Genomic DNA, 21,554 nt, shown 5'->3' with positions numbered 1-21,554 from the left:
AGTATTTGTAAAGACAACATTAAATTAAGAATATCCTGATGTGTGACAATATTAGCCTATCACTTGTGTATGATGTATTGTGTATGATGTATTATTATTATCATTTGTGGATGATGCCCAGCTTGTGCAGTAAGGCAAGAAACCGCTTGCCTTTTTTTTGCGACTTTTTCAAATCATAGTAGCCTTGCCCATAGGCCTGTATGTTTTGATACGATTTGTGAATTCAAGTGGCCAAATAGGCTCTACACCGTTTAAATTGAGTTAAATTTGGGGAAGATCATTTTTACCATAAAGATGCACCTTTATTATAAAAAGTGCTTTTCCTGCTAATTGATTGTATTTTGTAACATTTGTGCTTATAGCCTGTGCAGTGCTGCGCTTATGTGAAGAAATAGCTAGTTGATCAATATTTTAAGCTAAATATTCTGATCTGTTGCGTCAGCCTCATTGCTTTTAAAATGTTTTTTGATGCGTGTATTAATTTGGGGTCTATTGCATCTCACAACTGTCCCAGACTATGTTTGGAATATTTATTTCTTGCACAGAAGGACAAGTAGAATAGAATTGGTCAACCTTTGTACTATGGGGGATAGCAGATTAAAACAGGCCAGTGCTTTTCCTGTTCATTAGGCCTACTCATCTTGTTGGCTGACGAAAAGTAAATGTGGACAGTTCTAATATCTTCAATATGCGCCTCGGAATTCGATAAGAGGGGCGTGCGCATTTGCGTCCCCGATGTCTCTTCACTTGTAGCCTTAGCTGAGATGCCTGTGAGAAGACCTGATCACATGACGCGCATTGGTTAATAAGAATTGAGAGAGCTGAGAGTGCCCTGCGAGAGATGTTTATTTTTTTTGGAGCATGGCAGCTGAATTATTATATTCAGCCCAAGGCCAAAATGGCCACTTTTTCTTTAGGGGGCATTATGGCCACACCTGGTGGATGCCGCCAGGAAATTCGAGGCCTGGTGAGAATATTATCAAGTGCTAGTCAAATTGTGAATGAGAGACTGATGGTGTGCGGCCTGCACAAGAAACGTATCAGAGCTCATGCCTTTCGTGCAACTTTCTTCAAATCCTCAATAGTCGCATCAGGCAGCCTTAGAATGTATAAAAAATCTAAACATATAGCCCAACATTTGTATTACAACTGAAGTTGCTAAATTAAGCATTTTCCGCTCAACACAGAATAGCCGCATGTGTGCGCACTTTCTTGGAAATCGTTTGGAGAAAATGTAATTTTATTCAGCCATGCTCATTTGTATTATTCATACTATAAGATGACACTAAATAATTCCACGGAATTCGAAGCAAATCTTGTCTGCTAAATGAACTAGTGTAGCCCACAGCCATATGGCATAGCCATATCAGGGCCTAACATAAGGACAACTCAGAGTATGCTATCCTTGAACACAAGCGTTTTGCCACACCTGCAATAACATCTGCCAAATATGTGTATGTGACAGATAAAAATGACGTGTTCTTCTGAAATAGGCTACATTTTCTTCATATCATGTTTCTTTAGACCTGTCTAACAGGCTGACTACACCGCTCGTGTCGCGTGCACAAGCATTGCAAAATAAATGTAGATATCTATATTATTCAATAATTGCAGAAGTCAGTTCTATTTGTGACGCAGATCGCGATGCAAGTCCGGCCTCTCCCATCTCCTCATTGGTTTATAGAAGCAGGTACCGTCAGGCTGTTAATGGCCTGGTACTCAGGGCTCTAGTGTCCTTCTCACCACTCTGGCGTCAATGCAAATGCAATCGAATATCACATAAGACACTTCTCATCAAAACAGTATCGTGCTTTTAAAACTCAACTCATTGATCAATTTGAAGAAAAGTTCAACAGGAAAACATGGTTGTGGGTGTTGTTTCAAAGCCCAACACACCGAAATGGACAGCGTTTTCTAGGGTGATGATTAATTCAATATGTTCATACGCATATTAGAGCTTATGCATAGGCCTATATATGAACCCAAATCAAATGAAAAGGATTGTGCCCTTTATACAGTGCATTTGGAAAGTATTCAGACCCCTTTCCCACATTTTGTTAGGTTACAGCCTTTTTCAAAAATGTTTTAAATAGATTTCTTTCCTGATAAATCTACACACAATACCCAATAATGGCAAAGCAAAAACCTTTTTAGCAGCAAAAATAATTATGACATTTACATAATTATTCAGACCCTTTACTCAGTACTTTGTTGAAGCATCTTTGGCAGTGATTACAGCCTCGAGTCTTCTACCCTACAAGCTTGTCACACCTGTATTAGGGGGGTTTCTCCCATTCTTCTCTGCAGATGCTCTGTCAGGTTGGATGGGGAGCGTCGCTGAACAGCTATTTTCAGGTCTCTCCAGAGATGTTCGATTGATTGGTGGAGTGCTGCAGAGATAGTTGTCCTTCTGGAAGGTTCTCCCATCTCCACAGTGGAACTCTGGAGCTCTGTCAGAGACCATCGGGTTCTTGATCACCTCCCTGAACAAGGCCCTTTTCCCCCCGATTGCTCAGTTTGGCCGGGCGGCCAGCTTTAGGACGTGTCTTGGTGGTTCTAAACTTCTTCCATTTAAGAATGATGGAGGCCACTGTGTTCTTGGGGACCTTCAATGCTGCAGACATTTGTTGGTACTCTTTCCAAGATCTGTCCCTCGACACAATCCTGTCTCGGAGCTCTATGGACAATTCCTTTGACGGCATGGTTTTTGCTCTGTGTGCCTTTCCAAATCATGTCCAATCAATTGAATTTACCACAGGTGGACTCCAATCAAGTTGTAGAAACATCAAGGATGATCAATCAAAACAGGATGCACCTGAGCTCAATTTTGAGTCTCATAGCAAAGGGTCTGAATGCCTTAAGGTATTTCTGTTATTTATTTGTAATACATTTTTAAATGTATATCTAACGTATTGGACCTTTTTCAAATGATAACTTTTGCGCTCAACATAGCCACTTCATATGCGCCACTCACTCCGGAATGGAAAAAATATACTTTCTATTTTATTCAACTAATTTAAATGATTTTCTTCTTACTATAACATCATGTAATATAAAATAATGTCACGGGACTTATGAGCCCATCTCGTCTGCTAAATGTACAAGCCTAAGGCATGGCGCATAGCCAGATATCATATAGTAGGCCACCCTGTATTCTGTTCTTCCAAAATACTTTTTCTTCATATCATGTTTCTTTAGAACTGCCTAAAATCAATAATGGATTAATTGTGATGGTACACATTTAAATAGATTTTTGTGGCTTTTTAAATTGTAGAGGCCTGGAGATGCTAAATGTTTTTGTTAACTGTCAATTACTGTGAGACCGGCAGTCTTTTGCATGACAATAACCGCCTGACAAAATGTCATGACCGCCACAGCCCTAGACATGAGCCAAGGCTTATCAGTTGGACAGTGTCAGGTAGGGAATTATTTATTAAATACCTTATCTATTTATATTGTGCTTACTTGGTCCAGTTGCCATCCAGAATACTCTGTTCAGGCTAGCTTATGCTCTTCTAGCCCAGACTTATGTTGTGTGTTCTGCTCTCTTCCAGGCATACCTGATGAGGCCCTCCATAATCTTCTTTGATGAAATAGACGGTCTGGCCCCAGTGCGCTCCAGCAGACAGGACCAGATACACAGGTACTATGTGAAGCAGGAGTAGTTGTTAGACATCTCCATTTGATGATCTGACAATCAGTAATGAATGTGAGTGATCTTTTTTTAGTAATGGTTTTGACCATACTTGCTCCATATCCCGCTCTCCTTCCCTTCTTAAGCTCTATAGTGTCCACTCTGCTGGCGTTGATGGATGGTCTGGACAGCCGAGGGGAAATCGTGGTGATCGGTGCTACCAATAGGCTGGACTCCATAGACCCTGCTCTACGGAGACCTGGACGCTTTGACAGGGAGTTCCTCTTCAACCTGCCTGACAGGACGGTGAGGAAGTAGCAATCATGTATAGGATTATGGCACAATGAATACCCTATGAAATACATTGTTGGTACTTGTTTTATACTGTAATCCCAATCATTTGTCTGTGGCTGTCATAGTATACTGAACAAAAATATAAACGCAACACAACAATTTCAAAGATTTTACTGAGTTACAGTTCATGGAAGGAAATCAGTCAATTTAAATACATTTGGTAAGCCATCATTTATGGATTTCACATGACTGGGCAGTGGCGCAACCATGGGTGGGCCAGGGGCGCAGCCATAGGCCCACACACTGGGGAGCCAGGTCCAGTCAATCAAAATGTGTTTTTCCCTACAAAAGGACTTTATTACAGACATAAATATTCCTCAGACAGTCCCGCAGGTGAAGAAGCCAGATATGTAGGTCCTGGGCTGTCGTGGTTACACGTGGTTGTGAGGCCAGTTGGACATACTGCCAAATTCTCTAAAATGGAGGTGGCTTATGGTAGAGAAATTAACATGTAATTCTCTGGCAACAGCTCTGGTGGACATTCCTGCAGTCAGCATGCTAATTGCACACTCTCTCAAAACTTGAGACTTCTGTGGCATTGTGTTGGGTGATAAAACTGCACATTTTAGAGTGGCCTTTTACTTCCCCCCCAGCACAAGGTGCACCTGTGTAATGATCATGCTGTTTAATCGGCTTCTTGATATGGCACACCTGTCAGGTGGATGGATTATCTTGGCAAATAAGAAATGCTCACTAACAAGGATGTAAACAAATTTGTGCACAAAATTGGAGCGAAATAAGCTTTTTGTGTATATGAAACATTTCTAGGATTTTTTAAAATCTTGGCTCATGAAACAATGGGACCAACACTTTACATGTTGTTTATATTTTTGCTCAGTATATGTATATGAGTTTTATCCTTTAAGTGTGTGTTCCAACCGCTCCTGTGTGTCTGGGTGAGCGTGTACAACACACTTTAGTCCCAGCCTAGTGGTTTGTCTGCATGTCTGTCAAAGCCCAGTTGTGTGTGTTTGTCAGTCCCAGCCCAGCTACTTGTGTAGTCCAACCCCAGTGGTGTGTGTGACTGACTGTGTGCGAGTCCCAGCCTAGTGGTGCATAGCAATCCCCTCTACCCGTTGAGCTGTCTAATTGGTTGACTCCTGTCGTTTGTCCTCACAGTGAGATTCTGAATAATCAAAGCCCAGTCTGTATGCTTCTGTCAGCAGAGAGACACCAAATACAGAGACACTCAGCTGGCAGACCTCAGCAGAGAGAGACCTTGCTGATCAGAAACCCACTGTGGTGTGAGCAGGGTCGATAGTGACAGTTTTTTTTATTTATAAACATGTTTTTCTTTTTCTCTCCATCCCTATATATCTCTCGCTCTTTGTCTGTCGGTGTTGTCTGTCTCTCTCTTTCTTTGTATTATTCTCTAGGCCCGAAGACAAATCCTTGAGATCCACACGCGGGACTGGAATCCTAGACTGGCTGAACAGTTTGTAAATGAGCTGGCTGAGAAATGTGTCGGTAGGAGACAAACTCACATTTATTAACGTTTACAACATTTTATGTCTAGTCTACTTCTTTTTTCGGTTTATTCATTTAACCCCTCCACTCCCCTGTTCCAGGTTACTGTGGCGCAGACATCAAAGCACTTTGCACAGAGGCGGCCCTGGTGGCACTGCGGCGTTGCTACCCCCAGATCTACGGCAGCAGTGTTAAGCTGCAGCTGGACGTCAGGTAACCATGCAGAGGAGAAGGAAACTGAAAGAATAAAAACAACAACATAGTAATAGACTGGAATCAATTGTCTTGTCTGTATGGGGTGAATTCTGACTTCCATTTAAGTTACAATTCACGCAGTCTCTCCCATTGACTTCAAAGCATTTGAGGTTAGAATTTGCCCTGAAATGTGTTTAATCTGTGGATACTAAATTTCCCTTTTGGATCAAGTATTGATCAATCTTATCTGTGTCTAACAGTACCATCGTGCTGGGGCCTGGGGACTTCAGCCATGCTCTGCGGACCATCGTCCCAGCTTCCCAGAGAGCCCAGGCTCCTCCAGGCCGAGCCCTGGCCCCCAACATACGCCCCCTACTAGCCAACACACTGGCCACGGTGCTGGAGGTCCTGCTCCGAGTCTTCCCCCATGCAGAAACACGGCACGGGGAGAGTAGAGGAGGTAATCTGTTTATCTTTCTCCTTTTGCCTCTCTCTCTCCTTCCTGGTAGCTAGGGCCACAATTAGGTCTTTTTTTCCTAGGATTTATTCAAACAGCAAAGGGTATGCAACAATGGGTAGGCAAAGCAGGTTTTCGAAAAGTTTTGTTCAAAGTCTTGGTAGAAACTTTGCTATACGCGTTTCAGTCATCATGCACTGTTTGAAAGAACAATTTCTAAAGCCTTTTACAAAAACCTTCCCAGTTAAATGTTGACTGAAGTAGGCCTACTTGGCAGAACATCATGATTTTTATCATCGCGGGGCATTTGTTTAGCAAACTCTGCCATCACATGTAGCCTACACTGTACATTGTATAGTAAAAAACACCGCTAGCCAAACACAACAGCCTCTTGCTAGGTGTGTAATTGAATTAAAGGGCAACTGCACCTTCCATCTTTTTAATTTATTCTTCCCAGACCTCAAAAGTGGGCTCCTGATGTGGTTGAAGCATTGTTGTGGACTTAGAACATCCCATTTGTGTAGTTTTTCTATAAGAAAAGTGTGATTTTGAGTGAACTTACTGTTTGTAATCGCTAACAATAACACCCTTTTTGAGATTGCGACAAGGTTGTATTTTGTATTTTTTCCCCCTCCAAATAATTAATGGAAATATGATATTGTCAAGTTAAAATGTACTTACTTATGTATGGTGGGTTGGTCATTATTGGCTATAGCAGGGTTCCCCCAATGGGCATCCCATGGGCATTTTTTTATATTTTCAGAGCAAAATGAATAAATATACTGGCCGAACACCCATTGTATCCATCTGTGTGTCTCTCTCACTTTGTCTTCTCTCTCTCTCTCATTATTATTATTATTTATTTTTGAAATCGTTTTCATTGTTTGACATATGACTGCACAATCACCAGGAAATCAGCTCTGTGTGATTGTTAATTTTGGATATCTGTTCCCAAGGATTCCCATGCATAAACAGAGGCATATGTGATCACATCCCAATGTAGGCTAATCAAGACTTGAAATTATTTGGTTTTCGTCAAATACTATATCTGTTTGGGATTCTTGCCGTCAATTTGCAGTTTACAAATGATTTCAAACTATGTTCTCCCCGACCATTCGCTCAAGAAAAAATCGTCACACAGATTAATGTAATTGGGGACCCCTGGGCTATATGCATCTTGCTCAGCCTGCAAATTTAAATGACATTTAGATTATGCGTGCATCATCTGCTTTCCCGTGCCAGTAATCTTTTCATTCGGGCCAGTATCTTTCAGTTGGCACTGGCCTGGCAAATTTACCTGAATGTCAAGCACTGCAAGGGCATGCTAATTTAAGATGGCTAGTCATTATTAGCCTGGTTCTGTATGGAATATTATGAGAGACAGGTCAGGTCTTTATTAGTGTGTAGTGGCAAAACACGGGTGCCATCAACTGAAAAAGTTGGCAGCACCAGTGGAAAAAGTTAGTCTAGAACCCTGTTAAAGATATTTAGCACTACACCTTCCTCCCTATCTCCCTAATAAACCATGATGTCTCTATTAACCTCTCTGGGGTAGGCTTGCTTCCCACATGGCCAATATCCAGGGAAAATGCAGAACGCCAAATTCAAATACATTTCTATAAAAATCTAACTTTCATTAAATCACACATGTAAGATACTCAATTAAAGCTACACTCGTGAATCCAGCCAACATGTCAGATTTCAAAAATACTTTTTGGCGAAAGCATAAGATGCTATTATCTGATGATAGCACAACAGTAAACAATAAGAGTAGCATATTTCAACTCTGCAGGCGTGACACAAAACGCAGAAATAAAATATAAATCATGCCTTACCTTTGACGAACTTCTTTTGTTGGCACTCCTATATGTCCCATAAACATCACAAATGGTCCTTTTTGTTTGATTAATTCCGTCAATATATATCCAAAATGTCAATTTTATTTGGCGTGTTTGATCCAGAAAAACGCAGCTTCTAACTTACGCAACGTCACTACAAAATATCTCAAAAGTTACCTGTAAACTTTGCCAAAATATTTCAAACTACTTTTGTAATACAACTTTAGGTATTTCTAAACGTATATAATCGATCAAATTGAAGACAGGATGTGTTCAATACAGGAGCAAAACAAACTGATGCTACTTTTCTGGTTACGCGCCTCTATCAAAAGGTACAAATGAAGTGACGTTCGTTCTGAGCTATGGCACTTCTTCATTACACAAAGTGAAAACCTCAACCATTTTCTACAAACTGGTGACATCCAGTGGAAGCAGTATGAACTGCAGGAAAGTCGATTAGAATTCTGGATTCCCCATGAAAACATATTGAAAAGACAGTGACTTAAAAAATAATCTGAATGGTTAATCTTCGGGGTCTCACCTGCTAAATAAGTTCCGTTATACTCACCGACATGATTCTAACAGTTTTAGAAACTTCAGTGTTTTCTATCCTGTACTAATAATAATATGCATATATTAGGATCTGGGACAGAGTAGGAGGCAGTTCAGTTTGGGCACGCTATTTATCCAAAAGTGAAAATGCTGCCCCCTACCCCAAACAGGCTAATAACACCAGAGCTTTCTCTAGCCTTTATTCTTGCTGGAGCAAGTTCTGCGCCTGTTACTTTGGCCATGCCTAGGCCTATATGCATTTTGATCTATTACCTTCATATTTTTGTATATCTCAACATCATTTTATTTCACACACACACAGTTTGTCTGACTGACAATTATTTCCTCCTGTCCTTCCTTCCTTCCTCCCTGCTAGATGTTGACAATCACCTGCTAGAGGAGGTCAGTGAAGAGGAGACTGATGGAGCAGCTCCCTCCATCTACAACCTCCAGCCGGGATCCCCAAAGACACACGCACACACACCCGTCCTACACTTCACCATGTGAGTCTGACTACAGAACACGCAGCTAGCCTCTAACCCGTGTTTTAATGCCACCTTATGGCAACAAGTAGAATGACAAACCACAATTCAGTCCTGTCACCAATTTTTTTTAATTTAACCTTTATTTAACTAGGTAAGTCCGTTAAGAACAACTTCTTATTTACAATGACGACCTACCGGGGAGCAGTGGGTTAACTGCCTTGTTCAGGGGCAGAACGACAGATTTTTACCTTGTCAGCTCGGGGATTCGATCCAGCATCTTTTCGGTTACTGTCCAAACACTCTAACCACTAGGCTACCTGACGCCCCCAATACAGGCCAGGGTGGATTTAATGTTCTCTATTTTATTCACATCGATCTAAGAAGCACTTTATCTGATATAGATGGCTAATATGGTCAAAGATGATTTAGTGTTTCATGGTATACTGGAACTTGTGTACTTTTTCAATATTAGAACATGAAAAATCTTTCACTACTAGAATCTTTGTTACTTTCGGTACTTCTGTCATGTCTCATGTTGTATACTGATTGAGAGGATCAAGTCTATCAACGTCGCTGGTGTCCTCTTTATAGCACGAGCTCACCGTGCATGCCTATTGCCTTCTCTACTTACTCAGTGCTAGAGCCAGCTATAGACCAGGGATGGGTGTCCCGCAGCCCCCCTTTTGAAGGCCCTCAGATTTTAAAAGAAATAAATTAGGAACTGTCAATGTCGACGTCAAACATTTCAAATGTAATGATGTTGAACTCAAGATGCCTAACTATTAAACCGAGCAGTAGTAGAGTTTCTGTCCCGTGATGCCAAATTTGTGGGTTTGCTTCCCACGAGGGACCAGTACAAAAAAATGATGAAACATGTAGTTGTGACTTTGTCTAATACAAAACAAAGTTTTGCTGTGTTACTGGTATGATATTAAAAAGTATATTTATGGAGATGATAGTCCTTTAACAGTTTTACCAAAACTCAAATAACTGGAGACTGATAACCTAATTGGTGACGTAAGAACACATTTAAAAGATAGAAGCTGATTCTCCTTCTCTTTTCCTCCTTCCAGATCAGCCCTTCACCAGCCCACGTCGTACCGGCCTCGCCTGCTGCTGGCGGGTCCCCCCGGTTCGGGACAGAGTTCTCACCTGGCCCCTGCTGTGTTACACCACCTGGACAAGCTGTCTGTCCACCTCCTAGACTTGCCCACACTCTACTCTGTCAGCGCCAAGACACCCGAGGAGTCCTGCGCTCAGGTAACATGCATGCATGTGTACACACCCCTACCACACATATATCATTGCATCTGTTTTAGGCCAGAATATACTCATCGCAAATGTATGATGTCTGGCTGTGTGTGTTCCAGGTGTTCCGTGAGGCGTGTCGGAGCGTACCCAGTGTGGTGTTCATGCCCCACATCTGTGATTGGTGGGATTCGGTCAGCGACACGGTGAAGAACACCTTCTTCTCTCTACTCCAGGACGTCCCCTCTTTCACCCCCCTCCTCATCCTCGCCACCACAGAGACGTGCTACACACAGCTACCACAGGAGGTAGGCTGAACACACAAGTCCTTCATCATATTTCCTCACTCCAACCTGTCCTTCTGTCTCTCTCCCTAAATCTGTCAATCCCCTCTCCCACTATGCAGAGTGCCATCTGAGTTAGTCCACTCATCGGGGATTAGAATGGGAATAAAGAAAGAACCAAATGAGAGAGGGAAGTGGTCTTCTAGCTCAGTGGTTCCCAAACCTTTTCACTCTGGGGGGGTGGCACCAGTGCTGTTTAAAGCTTATTTGTCTTATTTGTGGTCATGTGACTCAAACATTACAACAAAATAGTTGACATGTTATAAATCGCTCTCTAAGGTCTGCAGTGACTGACATGACAAGGAGAAGTCTCCCCTCCCATATCTGTGTGCGGCCTCTCGCCCCACCCCTCCCGTATCTGTGTGCGGCCTCTCGCCCCACCCCTCCCGTATCTGTGTGCGGCTCGCCCCCCCTCCTGTATCTGTGTGCGTCCTCTCGCCCCCTCCCGTATCTGTGTCCTCTTGACCCCCCCCCCCCCCCCCCTCCCGTATCTGTGTCCTCTCGACCCCCCCCCCCCCCCCCCCCCCCCCTCCCGCATCTGTGTCCTCTCGACCCCCCCCCTCCCGCATCTGTGTCCTCTCGACCCCCCCCCCCCCCCCCCCCCTCCCGCATCTGTGTGCGTCCTCTCGCCCCCCCCTCCCGTATCTGTGTGCGTCCTCTCGCCCCCCCCCCTTCCGTATCTGTGTGCGTCCTCTCGCTCGCCCCCCTCCCGTATCTGTGTGCGTCCTCTCGCCCCCCCCCCCTCCCTCCCGTATCTGTGTGCGTCCTCTCGCCCTTCCTCTCGCTCGCCCGCTCTCTCAATTCGAAGGGCTTTGTTGACGTGATAACATGTGTACATTGCCAAAGCAAGTGAAATGGACAACAAACAAAATTAAATGAATAAATAAGACATTGCAGGTCACGTATTTCTACTGTGGTATTTCACCTAATAAAAATGGGAGTTTATCAAGTTTGGCTTTGTTTTAAAATTTAAATAACGGTCTCTCTGCTCATACAGTTGGCAGGAGGTTAGGAAGTGCATCTCGGTTTCCACCTCATTTGGTGGAAATGAGGTGTCTTGCTCAGTGTCTCTCCCCTGTCTCTTCTCTCTCTCTCTCTCGCTCTGTCTGTCTGTCTGTGTCGCTCTCTTTCCTGTCACTCTCCTGTCTCTCACTCTCTCTCTTGCTCTTTGTCTGTATCGGTCTACATCGGGGGTGTTCTGGCACTGGGTTTAGATGGTCATAGTGTGTTGTGGTGTTCTGGCACACAAAGGTGACAGCTGTCCTCTCAGCAACACTCCTTGACATGGGGTGTCATCCCTACACAGCCAACAGACCACCACCACTCTTACAGTACCAGCATGGGAGAGAAGGAATAGAGAGGGATGGGCAGGGAAAGAACAACGGATGGTGAGAGAGTGACAGAAAGAGAGGGGGAAGGCAGGTGGTCCCAGCTGCTAGTCTCCCCAGCACATAATAATAATAATTTATTACATTTCTTTAGTGATTTTCATCATCTTGTAAGAATATTTGGAAGATAAATTCACAACGCAAAAGACTAGGGAATTCAATAGGGAATTGTCAATGGAAATAGTTGGTTCAGTTGTTTTAGAATCTGTGGAATATCAGTCCTGAACTCAGAGCTACGTGTGCCATGTTTTCATTGGTCTGTACATTGAGTCTGGAGCAGGATACTTGTTATTTGGCCATTGGCCCAGTTATACTGCAAGGACTTCTGATTTGTCTACTCCAGACTAGGGTGGGGGGGGTTATAAGTCGCATCCTGTTTCTTTGTTCTGTGGAGAAAAACTGAGGACAGGGAAGATGGAACATCTGCTTCCCAGCAATAACATCTATGATTTGTCCTTCTCAAAAAATATATTTTTTCCCCCTTGATTTGCTTTTGGGTTTTGTGTTATTGAAGAATAATAATCTCATAGTGCCTTGAATGCAAAAAATAAACAAGCAATACATCACGAGTAGACTACCTACAGTTAGGCCAACCAATAGAGACCAAGTCTTTGAGTGCATGCGTCCTCCATGTCAGGGATCCATGTCCTCACATCTGGGCTGGAGCTAGGATGGGTGAGCTGGAGGTAGAGTGGTGGTACTTGAAGTAATGGAGGTGGGGCGTGGTTGGTGGCTGGTAAGCGGTATCGGAGGCTGAACACAGCGCTTTCAAGCCGAGCAAGAGGTGGGTAGATGTGGTTGGGGGTTAGAGGTGTCTGTTTTTTTTTTTTTTTTTTTTTTTGTGCCCGATCCGAGTGACTCATAGCTGGGCTTCAGAGGCAGTGTGAGTCCCAGTGTGTGTGCTCTGGTGGTCTGCCAGCGTTGTCACACCTCTGTAGAATCATCCCTGTCGCTCGCTCTCTTTCTCGCATATCCCCCACCCGTGGAGCTGGCAGAAGCATGTGGTGGTGGTGATGACAGGAGTGTGTTTCAAAATGCATCAACAGCAGGCACATCCTCTTCACTTAATCCATGCTATTCTATTCTCAAGAGATTGTAAAGCCAACACAAGTATGGGGGTGAGACCATTGATTAGTTCATCTCCGATCAATAAACCAATCAATGAGCACTAGCTGCTTTTGAAGTACAGCATGTATATGTCTCTGTCGTAAAGTCCTGAGAGACACCATAGATCTCCGCTGTCATTGAAAACAATGGCAACAGACAGTGACGCGCTATGTTTTAGTTTCTTTGTTTGAGTCCTTTAAAGTGTGAAATGAAGAGTCCATTTTGGGTTCTTAGAAAACAATGAATGCCCTCTCCAATCATGTCGCCTGGAGAGGGCGTGAAGGTAATTGCTCTCTTTGTACTAATGTTTTAGCTGACGCAGAGGCCATATTCGAGCTGTAATTCAATGGAGCAATTGAGCACGCCACACACAATCAGCAATACCGAATCATCTCTCTATTGTCCCTTTCCCTTTTTAAATATTTGTTTATGGATCCATTCATATGAGTCTCATTAAGTGGCAGCCCTCTCACTTGTTCTATAGAGAAAATGAGGAGCTGGAGTGAAGGTGCAAGAAGAGGAAAGGAGAGAATTAAGCAGGGAGAGGGCTGGGGAAGCAAAGAAAATTAGGGAGACATAAATACCTTTTGTAATTTAGCAGACCAGAGGATTGGTTATTCTTCCAGAGCAGTAGAGGCTCTGCTTGGCTTTACTGCTCTGCTCTACTGATCCTCAGCCAGAGAGCCTTCTCCTCCCTCCCTCTCCTCTGTTCATCCCTCTCTCACTCCACCCATCCCTCCATACCCCACAGCCTTGACCATGCAGGAGTAATATCATTAGCTGGTGTGTGCTGTGCTCTGTCTCCCTTTCTCCCTGCCTACCATGCTCCCTTTCTCCTTCCGTCGTTTTCTCCTTTCCTTGTCAAGGAATCTCTGGGCCAAGAAAGACCGGAGAACAGAGGGGAACGGAGAAAACAAACAAACTTGTCAAAGAACGAGGATCAATGTGTGGAACTAGGGAAGGCATGGTAGGAAGTGAACAGCAGGCTGTGGAATAGAAGCTGTGTGAGCCCGCCCTCAATGTATTCTGCACAGTGATTGGAAGTCTAGGGTTGTGTACTATACAGTCGTTTAACTATGCCTGCCAGATGAGTAATCTTTCCTGAGACCTGAAGACTTCTATTAGCTCCCAATATTAACATCTAGGCTTTAGCTCAGTTGGCTAACGTGGTCTCCAGTCCTGTCACTGACTGGGGTTCAGTACCAGGTCGGTAACTTGAGCTGACTCGGCTGTGACCTTTGAATGACCCCCCCCTGAAGTGTCATGACTTTTTGGCCCAACCGGTTGTTTGTCTTGTTGAGTCAGTATATTCAAAACCACTTTGAATGCTAGTACAAACTCCCCGACAGGACCAAAAGTATGTGGAAAACTGCTTGTCAAACATCTCATTCCTAAATCATGAGCATTAATATGGAGTCCCCCCCCACCTTTGCTATGATAACAGCCTCCACTCTTCTGGAAAGGCTTTCCACTAGATGTTGTAACATTGCTCCTGGGACTTGTTTACATTTATCCACAAGTGCATTCGTGAGGTCAGGCACTGATGATGGGCAATTAGGCCTGGCTCACAGTCCGTGTTCCAATTCACCCTAAAGGTGTTTGATGGGGTTGAGGTCAGAGTTCTGTACAGGCCAGTCAAGTTCTTCCACATCGATCTCGACAAACCATTTCTGTATGGACCTCACTTTGTGCATGGGGCTTTGTCATGCTGAAACGGGGAAGGGCCTTTCCCAAACGGTTGCCACAAAGTTGGAAGCACAGAATCGTATTGTATACTGTTGCATTAAGAATTCCCTTCACTACAGCTAAGGGACCTAGCCGGAACCATAAAAAATAGCCCCATACATTATTCCACCTCCACCAAACTTTACAGTTGGCACTATGCACTCGGGCAGGTAGTGTTCAACCTGGCGTCCGCCAAACCCAGATTCGTCCGTCAGACTGCCAGATGGTGAAGCGTGATTCATCACTCCACAGAATGCATTTCCACTGCTCCGGAGTCCAATGGCGGCGACACTCTAGCTGACGCTTGGTATTGCGCATGTTGATCTTAGGCTTGACTGCTCAGCCATGGAAACCCATTTCATGAAGCTCCCTGCGAACAGTTGTTGTGCTGACGTTGCTTCCAGAGGCAGTTTGGAACTCAGTAGCGAGTGTTGCAACCGAGGACTGACAACTTTTTTGCTTCGTCACGCATCAGTCCCATTCTGTGAGCTTGTGTGGCCTACCACTTCACAACTGAGCCGTTGTTGCTCCTAGACGTTTCCACTTCAAAATAGCAGCACTTATAGTTGACCAGGGCAGAAATTTGAAGAACTGACTTATTTGGAAAACTCCCCAGGTTCGCTTGTCATTATTCCCACACCACACACTAGACTACTGCAACACTCTTTCCCCTGCCACATCAGGGCCACAAAAGAGATAAGATGATGATGTGCAGGTTCGCAGAAATGTTTTTTATTCGATTTAGTGATTTGTCAAGGACGCACAGAAATTCAAAAGTGTGGAGTTTTTCGGAGAGATTATTTGTTTGCAATATGTGATCTATAGGCTAAGAGCGCTTCATAAGCTGTTTATTGATTGGGGGGATTGAATGGTGTGAAGACAACATATTTGGGTACAAAAGACAACATGGGGTAAGAAGTCTTTTCTAGCTCTTAAAGGGGCCGACCTTGGATGTACAATTTACAATTACAGCATTATTTATTCTGCACTTATTCTATTGCTATTTATTCTGTTACCAATCAAATGTACATGTTTAATAGTATCTTCTGATTACAATTATTATGTCTCAAATTGCATTTATTTAAAATATATTAGCTTCCAAAAGGTAAGTAGGTATCTAGCTGTCCGATAAAACATCCTAATTGAATGGGTTGTCCTGCACTTTCTAAAAACCTGCATGTTGGAAAAGGATAGTGGTTCCTTTCTAAACATAGCAATGTGAATGCAACCAGGACTTGGTCTACAATATAGTTGAAGTGAACTGGCAAAAGAGTGAGTACTCATTCAAGGGCAGTGTGAATACAAAGGGAACTGAGTTATTTAGCTTTCACTTTAAAGAGGACTGAGATTGGTTATTTTAAAGAGGACTATGTGAAAACACCATTAGTCACACTGGTGCTCCCCAAAATCAATTCCAGGTATCACAGCAACATATTTTGTTGCATATGTGATCAAATTGGTCACACTTTAGAGCCCTGCACACTGCTATTCATAGAACATGCTCTCATATTTAATTCACGACAACATGGGCGAACCTTTGTTTAATAGGTTGAAAGCATTGCCCTACTAACTTAATTCAACACCTGTCTGCTGCTACCTCTGAAAATTACAACAAAACTGTCATCAATATTGCATTTGCTTAGCTCTTCAAAACATCAATATTACCTAAGTAAAGTCTAGGCAAATCCAATAATTATTCTGATTCCATATGCCAGACACGCATCCATTGGCTATCGCGTAAATGAGCCGGTTCTGCTGTTTTTGTTGATATGGTTCTTATTGTCTCTCCCAGGTGAAGTTGATGTTCCAGACGACGTACGGGGAGGTGGTCAGTCTGTCTTCACCTGGAGAGGAGGACAGACGAAGGTTCTTCATGGACCTGCTACTGGTACAGGCTGCTCGAGCGCCATCCCACAGGAGACACAAAGGTACTATGAATTCATACAAGCATGCACACAGGATATCACACACGCACATACACACACGTGTAATACTGTATCACATTCCAACCGAGCTTTTACAATGTTGTCCTGACACTGTTCTCAGTGGGGTGCTGAGAGAAAAGTCATTTTCATCTTAGATTTATCTCGCCTTTCTGTTCTCTCTCCTAACCTAAAGTAGCAGGCAAAAAAGAAACTCCTGAGTGGCATTCCTTTCTGGTCCTGACGATGAACAAATAAAACTGTCACGGGAGGTTCTCTTCTCTGCACTGTTGAACCAATCCAGTAAATGTGGAATGGTTAAGATGGAGTGTCGCCTTGTTAACGTCTTAAAGTGGAAGTCAGGAGTTCCCCATTTCCCCTGAAAGCCAGATGCGTTTGGTTGTTAGCAACCCCACAGACAGTGCCCCTCTCCTGACGCACACATTGCTCAAACGCAGTAACCACCGTACAACTCAATTCTCTGAGCTGTTGAATCATCACTAGATTTTTGCTTCACTTGAAAAATATACATTCCAAATAATTGAATGTGGCCAGACTAGTAGGAACGTCATGACTTCCATAGCTTCCTGTAGTACTCCACGGCGCTCTCCCCATGTCCCGCTACCATACTCTCCTCCCTGTAGTACTCCACGGCGCTCTCCCCATGTTCCGCTACCATACTCTCCTCCCTGTAGTACTCCACGGCGCTCTCCCCATGTTCCGCTACCATACTCTCCTTCCTGTAGTACTCCACGGCGCTCTCCCTATATCCCGCTACCATACTATCCTTCCTGTAGTACTACACGGCGCTCTCCCCATGTCCCGCTACCATACTATCCTTCCTGTAGTACTCCACGGCGCTCTCCCCATGTTCCGCTACCATACTCTCCTTCCTGTAGTACTCCACGGCGCTCTCCCCATGTCCCGCTACCATACTCTCCTTCCTGTAGTACTCCACGGTGCTCTCCCCATGTTCCGCTACCATACTCTCCTTCCTGTAGTACTCCACGGCGCTCTCCCCATGTCCCGCTACCATACTATCCTTCCTGTAGTACTCCACGGTGCTCTCCCCATGTCCCGCTACCATACTCCTTCCTGTAGTACTCCACGGCACTCTCCCCATGTCCCGCTACCATACTATCCTTCCTGTAGTACTACACGGCGCTCTCCCCATGTCCTGCTACCATATTCTCCTTTCAAACTCTCTCCTCCACTCCCTCATCCCGCCATACTCTCCCCTCCATTTCCCCCTACCATTCACCTAACTATTCTCTTCCCCAACCTCCCTTTCCATCTGTTCCTTCTCAGTGTGAGAGAGTGGTCCACCGGGGCTTCCATGATGGCACTCCGCTTTCAAATGGAAATACAGCAAGCAACGCCGATTGCAGCATCCTCATTGATGCAAGGCAGGGGTCCCACACACACACGTATTCTGACACATGCGGCTCGCATAGCCTTATTGATGTTAGGCATGGGTCCCCGCTCTCTCCTCTCTTCGGGGGTTCCCCGTGAATAAAACAGCAGCCCTACTTCCATCAGGGGCTGCTTGTAGGGGTGGGGAGTTTAGGGGGAGGCTGGGGAGATTCAAGTGGGAGAGAGGGAGCCCGCTATGAACGGAGCACAGTTACCTATGATTACACAGTTATTACCCATGATTACACTCACGGACAATGATGCTAATGTGAAGCAGGGCTAACAATGTTGGAAGGCGCCTGGGGCTAGTGGACCAGAAGAGGAGCGGCAAAGGGAGAGGAAGCACAGTGTGTAACAACTAGACAGTGCTGAATCCCCGAATGGGGCTGTAGCAGTCATGACATTTTGTCAGTCGGTGCATGTCATGCAAATAACTGGTGGTCTCACGGTAACATTAACATAAACACGTTTAGCATCTCCGGCTTCCACACAGCCTACGAAGCCACTGATGCAGACCTTTTGGAAGATGTACATTTTAAAAAGTAAAATAAATCCATTTAATATAGCCTACACCATCACATTAAATCCATTATTTATTTTAGACCGGTCCAAAGAAACATGATATGAAGAAAATCTAGCTTATTTCAGAAGAACAGAATAGCATATTCTGAGTCGTCCTTATGCAATGGCCCTGGCAATTAGTTAATTTAGCAGACAAGATTTGCTTAGAATTCCGTGGCATTATTTTATAGTATTATGAATACAATTGAACATAGCTGAATAAAATAAAGGATATTTTCTCCAAACTATTTTTTTATTTTTATTTATTTATTTGAATTTTACCCCTTTTTCTCCCCAATTTCGTGGTATCCAATTGTTGTAGTAGCTACGATCTTGTCTCATCGCTACAACTCCCGTACGGGCTCGGGAGAGACGAAGGTTGAAAGTCATGCGTCCTCCGATACACAACCCAACCAAGCCGCACTGCTTCTTAACACAGCGTGCATCCAACCCGGAAGCCAGCCGCACCAATGCGCCGGAGGAAACACCGTGCACCTGGCCACCTTGGCTAGCGCACACTGCGCCCAGCCCGCCACAGGAGTCGCTGGTGCGCGATGAGACAAGGACAACCCTACCGACCAAGCCATCCATAACCCGGGCGACGCTAGGCCAATTATGCGTCGCCCCACGGACCTCCCGGTCGCGGCCGGTTACGACAGAGCCTGGGCGCGAACCCAGGGACTCTGATGGCACAGCTGGCGCTGCAGTACAGCGCCCTTAACCACTGCGCCACCCGGGAGGCCCCTCCAAACGATTTGTTGCTCAAATCGGTCTTATGAAAGTGTGTTTTTTACATTGGATAAAAGTATTGACTCAGAGCTACAAAATTACACTACAATTGAGGAACAATGGGAAAGTCATTTTGCTCTGATAGTTGACAAACTTGTAAACTCACTTTTGAGAAAATTACCTTTGAATGTTTTGGTACTACTATTAGAGAGCCCTTTGTCTACACCCATTCAGCATCGTTCACACCCTCTTAAGCGTTAGGTAGCCAAGTGGTTAGAGCGTTGGGCCTGTAACCGCAAGGTTGCTAGAACGGATCCCTGAGCTGACCAGGTAAAAATCGGTCATTCTGCCCCTGAACAAGGCAGTTAATCCACTGTTCCTAGGCTGTCATTGTAAATAATAATTTGTTCTTAACTGACTTGCCTAGTTAAATAAATGTTTTATTTTTTTATTGAACATCTTTAGCCCCACCCATCTCTTTAATGGTTGATCCAAGTTCTGTACTAATTGCTAGCTACTTCCAGGCATCTAAGTGAGAGAGAACAGCTCACTGAACATTACTCCCCCAGCAGTACTGGTTAGGCTGTCATGTTATCCAGAGTGTTGTTGACTGCAACTGTGCTGTTAGATCGTCCGTTTATAAATTCAGAGCGTTTTGCATTCAGAGCGCTCACTGGAAGGTCTGGACGATTTTGCAGGGTTAATCCGAATGTTCTGACCTCACAGCGGTAGTCAAGCGCCCAACCTAACTGGCTAACATTGGCTAGCTTGCTAGCTACTTCCAGACACATAATGAGAGAACACCCAACTCTGACCATTTAACTGTTTTTCATGTGATCCAGTGCGTTGGTGACTAACTGTGCTGCTGGCAGCAATTTAATTACACTTTTTTGCCAACGTTTACTGACACAGGCCATATTCAATGGGTGTTGAGCATTCCTAAATTCATCAGTTTTTCTGTGCTCTGGCACACTAAAACGAGAGTCTTTTTTGTTAAGACATATCTAGCTAGCTGACAGACTGTCAAAAATAGATGTGTAGTATCTGAAAATGCAGGTAGCTAGACTATCTTACCCGTGGTCTGAAATCGGGGTAGATAGCCAGAGTGAATTTACCAGCTCGTACTTCTATCAACAGTTGTTGCTGCCATTCTATTGAAATGGATGCTTGCATAGTGGAGTCTTTTTGTTAAGGCATGCAGCTAGCCAGCTGTCTAAACAATTAACCATAATCTCAACTCATGATGTTACTCCCCTGCATGAATCTGCAGGTAGCTAACCAACCAGGTTCAATGTTAGCTAGCTAACATTAGGCTATAACTAGTCAAGTAAATGTCTGAAATACGAAGAATAAGATCCTACACAATGTTAGCTAGCGTTAGCAGTTGAACTTGAAATCAAACCACTTTCTGTCAATTTCAGATGTGTAATATCTGAAAATGTAGCTAGCTAGACTATCTTACCCGTATATAGCATGGCTGGATGCATCTCCTGTCGGATGCCATGGTTGCCCTTAGTTTGAAGATGTAATCCGTGTTTTCTTCTTATCTTTAGCTATCAGTCTCGAATTCCACTTTTTCTGTGGCTAAACCAACTAGGCTCGTAATTTTAACAATTGTATTTGCAGATGGCATACGAGTTTGTTTTTAAGGCACATGAAAGTTCACGTGTTCGGGAATGCATTTCTGCCAAAAAACACTCGTGACATACGCCTAGTTTCCTGAAACGGGTCACATTTGAGGGAGTGCGCACATGCGGCTGCTCTGTGTGGTTAACAAAGAAATGGGTCATCCTATATGCTTAATTTAGTTATTTATGCAACTTTAGTTGTGATATGAACTGGTAGGCTATATGTTTTGATTACTAATACATTTTAAACTTGAATGATCCTACTCTAATGATTTGAAAAAGTCTGCTCTGTTTCCTGTGCAGGCTGCACATACTTCATCAGTCTCATTTACAATTTGATAAACCCTTGATGATATTCTCACCCATCAGACTATTCTCAATTTAATCTGGTCTTTACATATAGCCTACTAATATACAGTACCAGTCAAAAGTTTGGACACCTACTCATTCAAGGGTTTTTCTTTATTTGTACTATTTTTTTTAAATTGTAGAATAATAGTGAAGACA

The 21,554-nt window shown here is 43.9% G+C and overlaps 1 protein-coding gene across 3 annotated transcripts in view; it reads left to right on the top strand.

Moving 5' to 3' along the window:
• The window catches only part of LOC109900981 (ATPase family AAA domain-containing protein 2B), a 123,362-nt gene that overhangs the window by 23,531 nt on the left and 78,277 nt on the right, over positions 1-21,554 (top strand). For all 3 annotated transcript variants that reach the window (XM_020496928.2, XM_020496927.2, XM_031837521.1), the window contains exons 12-20: positions 3,555-3,643; positions 3,781-3,940; positions 5,365-5,455; positions 5,557-5,668; positions 5,911-6,110; positions 8,874-9,000; positions 10,056-10,242; positions 10,353-10,538; positions 16,587-16,722. In XM_020496928.2, the coding sequence (XP_020352517.1) occupies positions 3,555-3,643; positions 3,781-3,940; positions 5,365-5,455; positions 5,557-5,668; positions 5,911-6,110; positions 8,874-9,000; positions 10,056-10,242; positions 10,353-10,538; positions 16,587-16,722 (1,288 nt within the window). The remainder of the gene's footprint in view (positions 1-3,554; positions 3,644-3,780; positions 3,941-5,364; positions 5,456-5,556; positions 5,669-5,910; positions 6,111-8,873; positions 9,001-10,055; positions 10,243-10,352; positions 10,539-16,586; positions 16,723-21,554) is intronic.

Source organism: Oncorhynchus kisutch, linkage group LG12 (genome assembly GCF_002021735.2).
Source record: "Oncorhynchus kisutch isolate 150728-3 linkage group LG12, Okis_V2, whole genome shotgun sequence".
Lineage (NCBI taxonomy): Eukaryota > Metazoa > Chordata > Actinopteri > Salmoniformes > Salmonidae > Oncorhynchus > Oncorhynchus kisutch.
The sequence above is the reverse complement of the archived record's forward strand: the minus strand, read 5'-3'. Positions and strand labels throughout refer to the sequence as shown.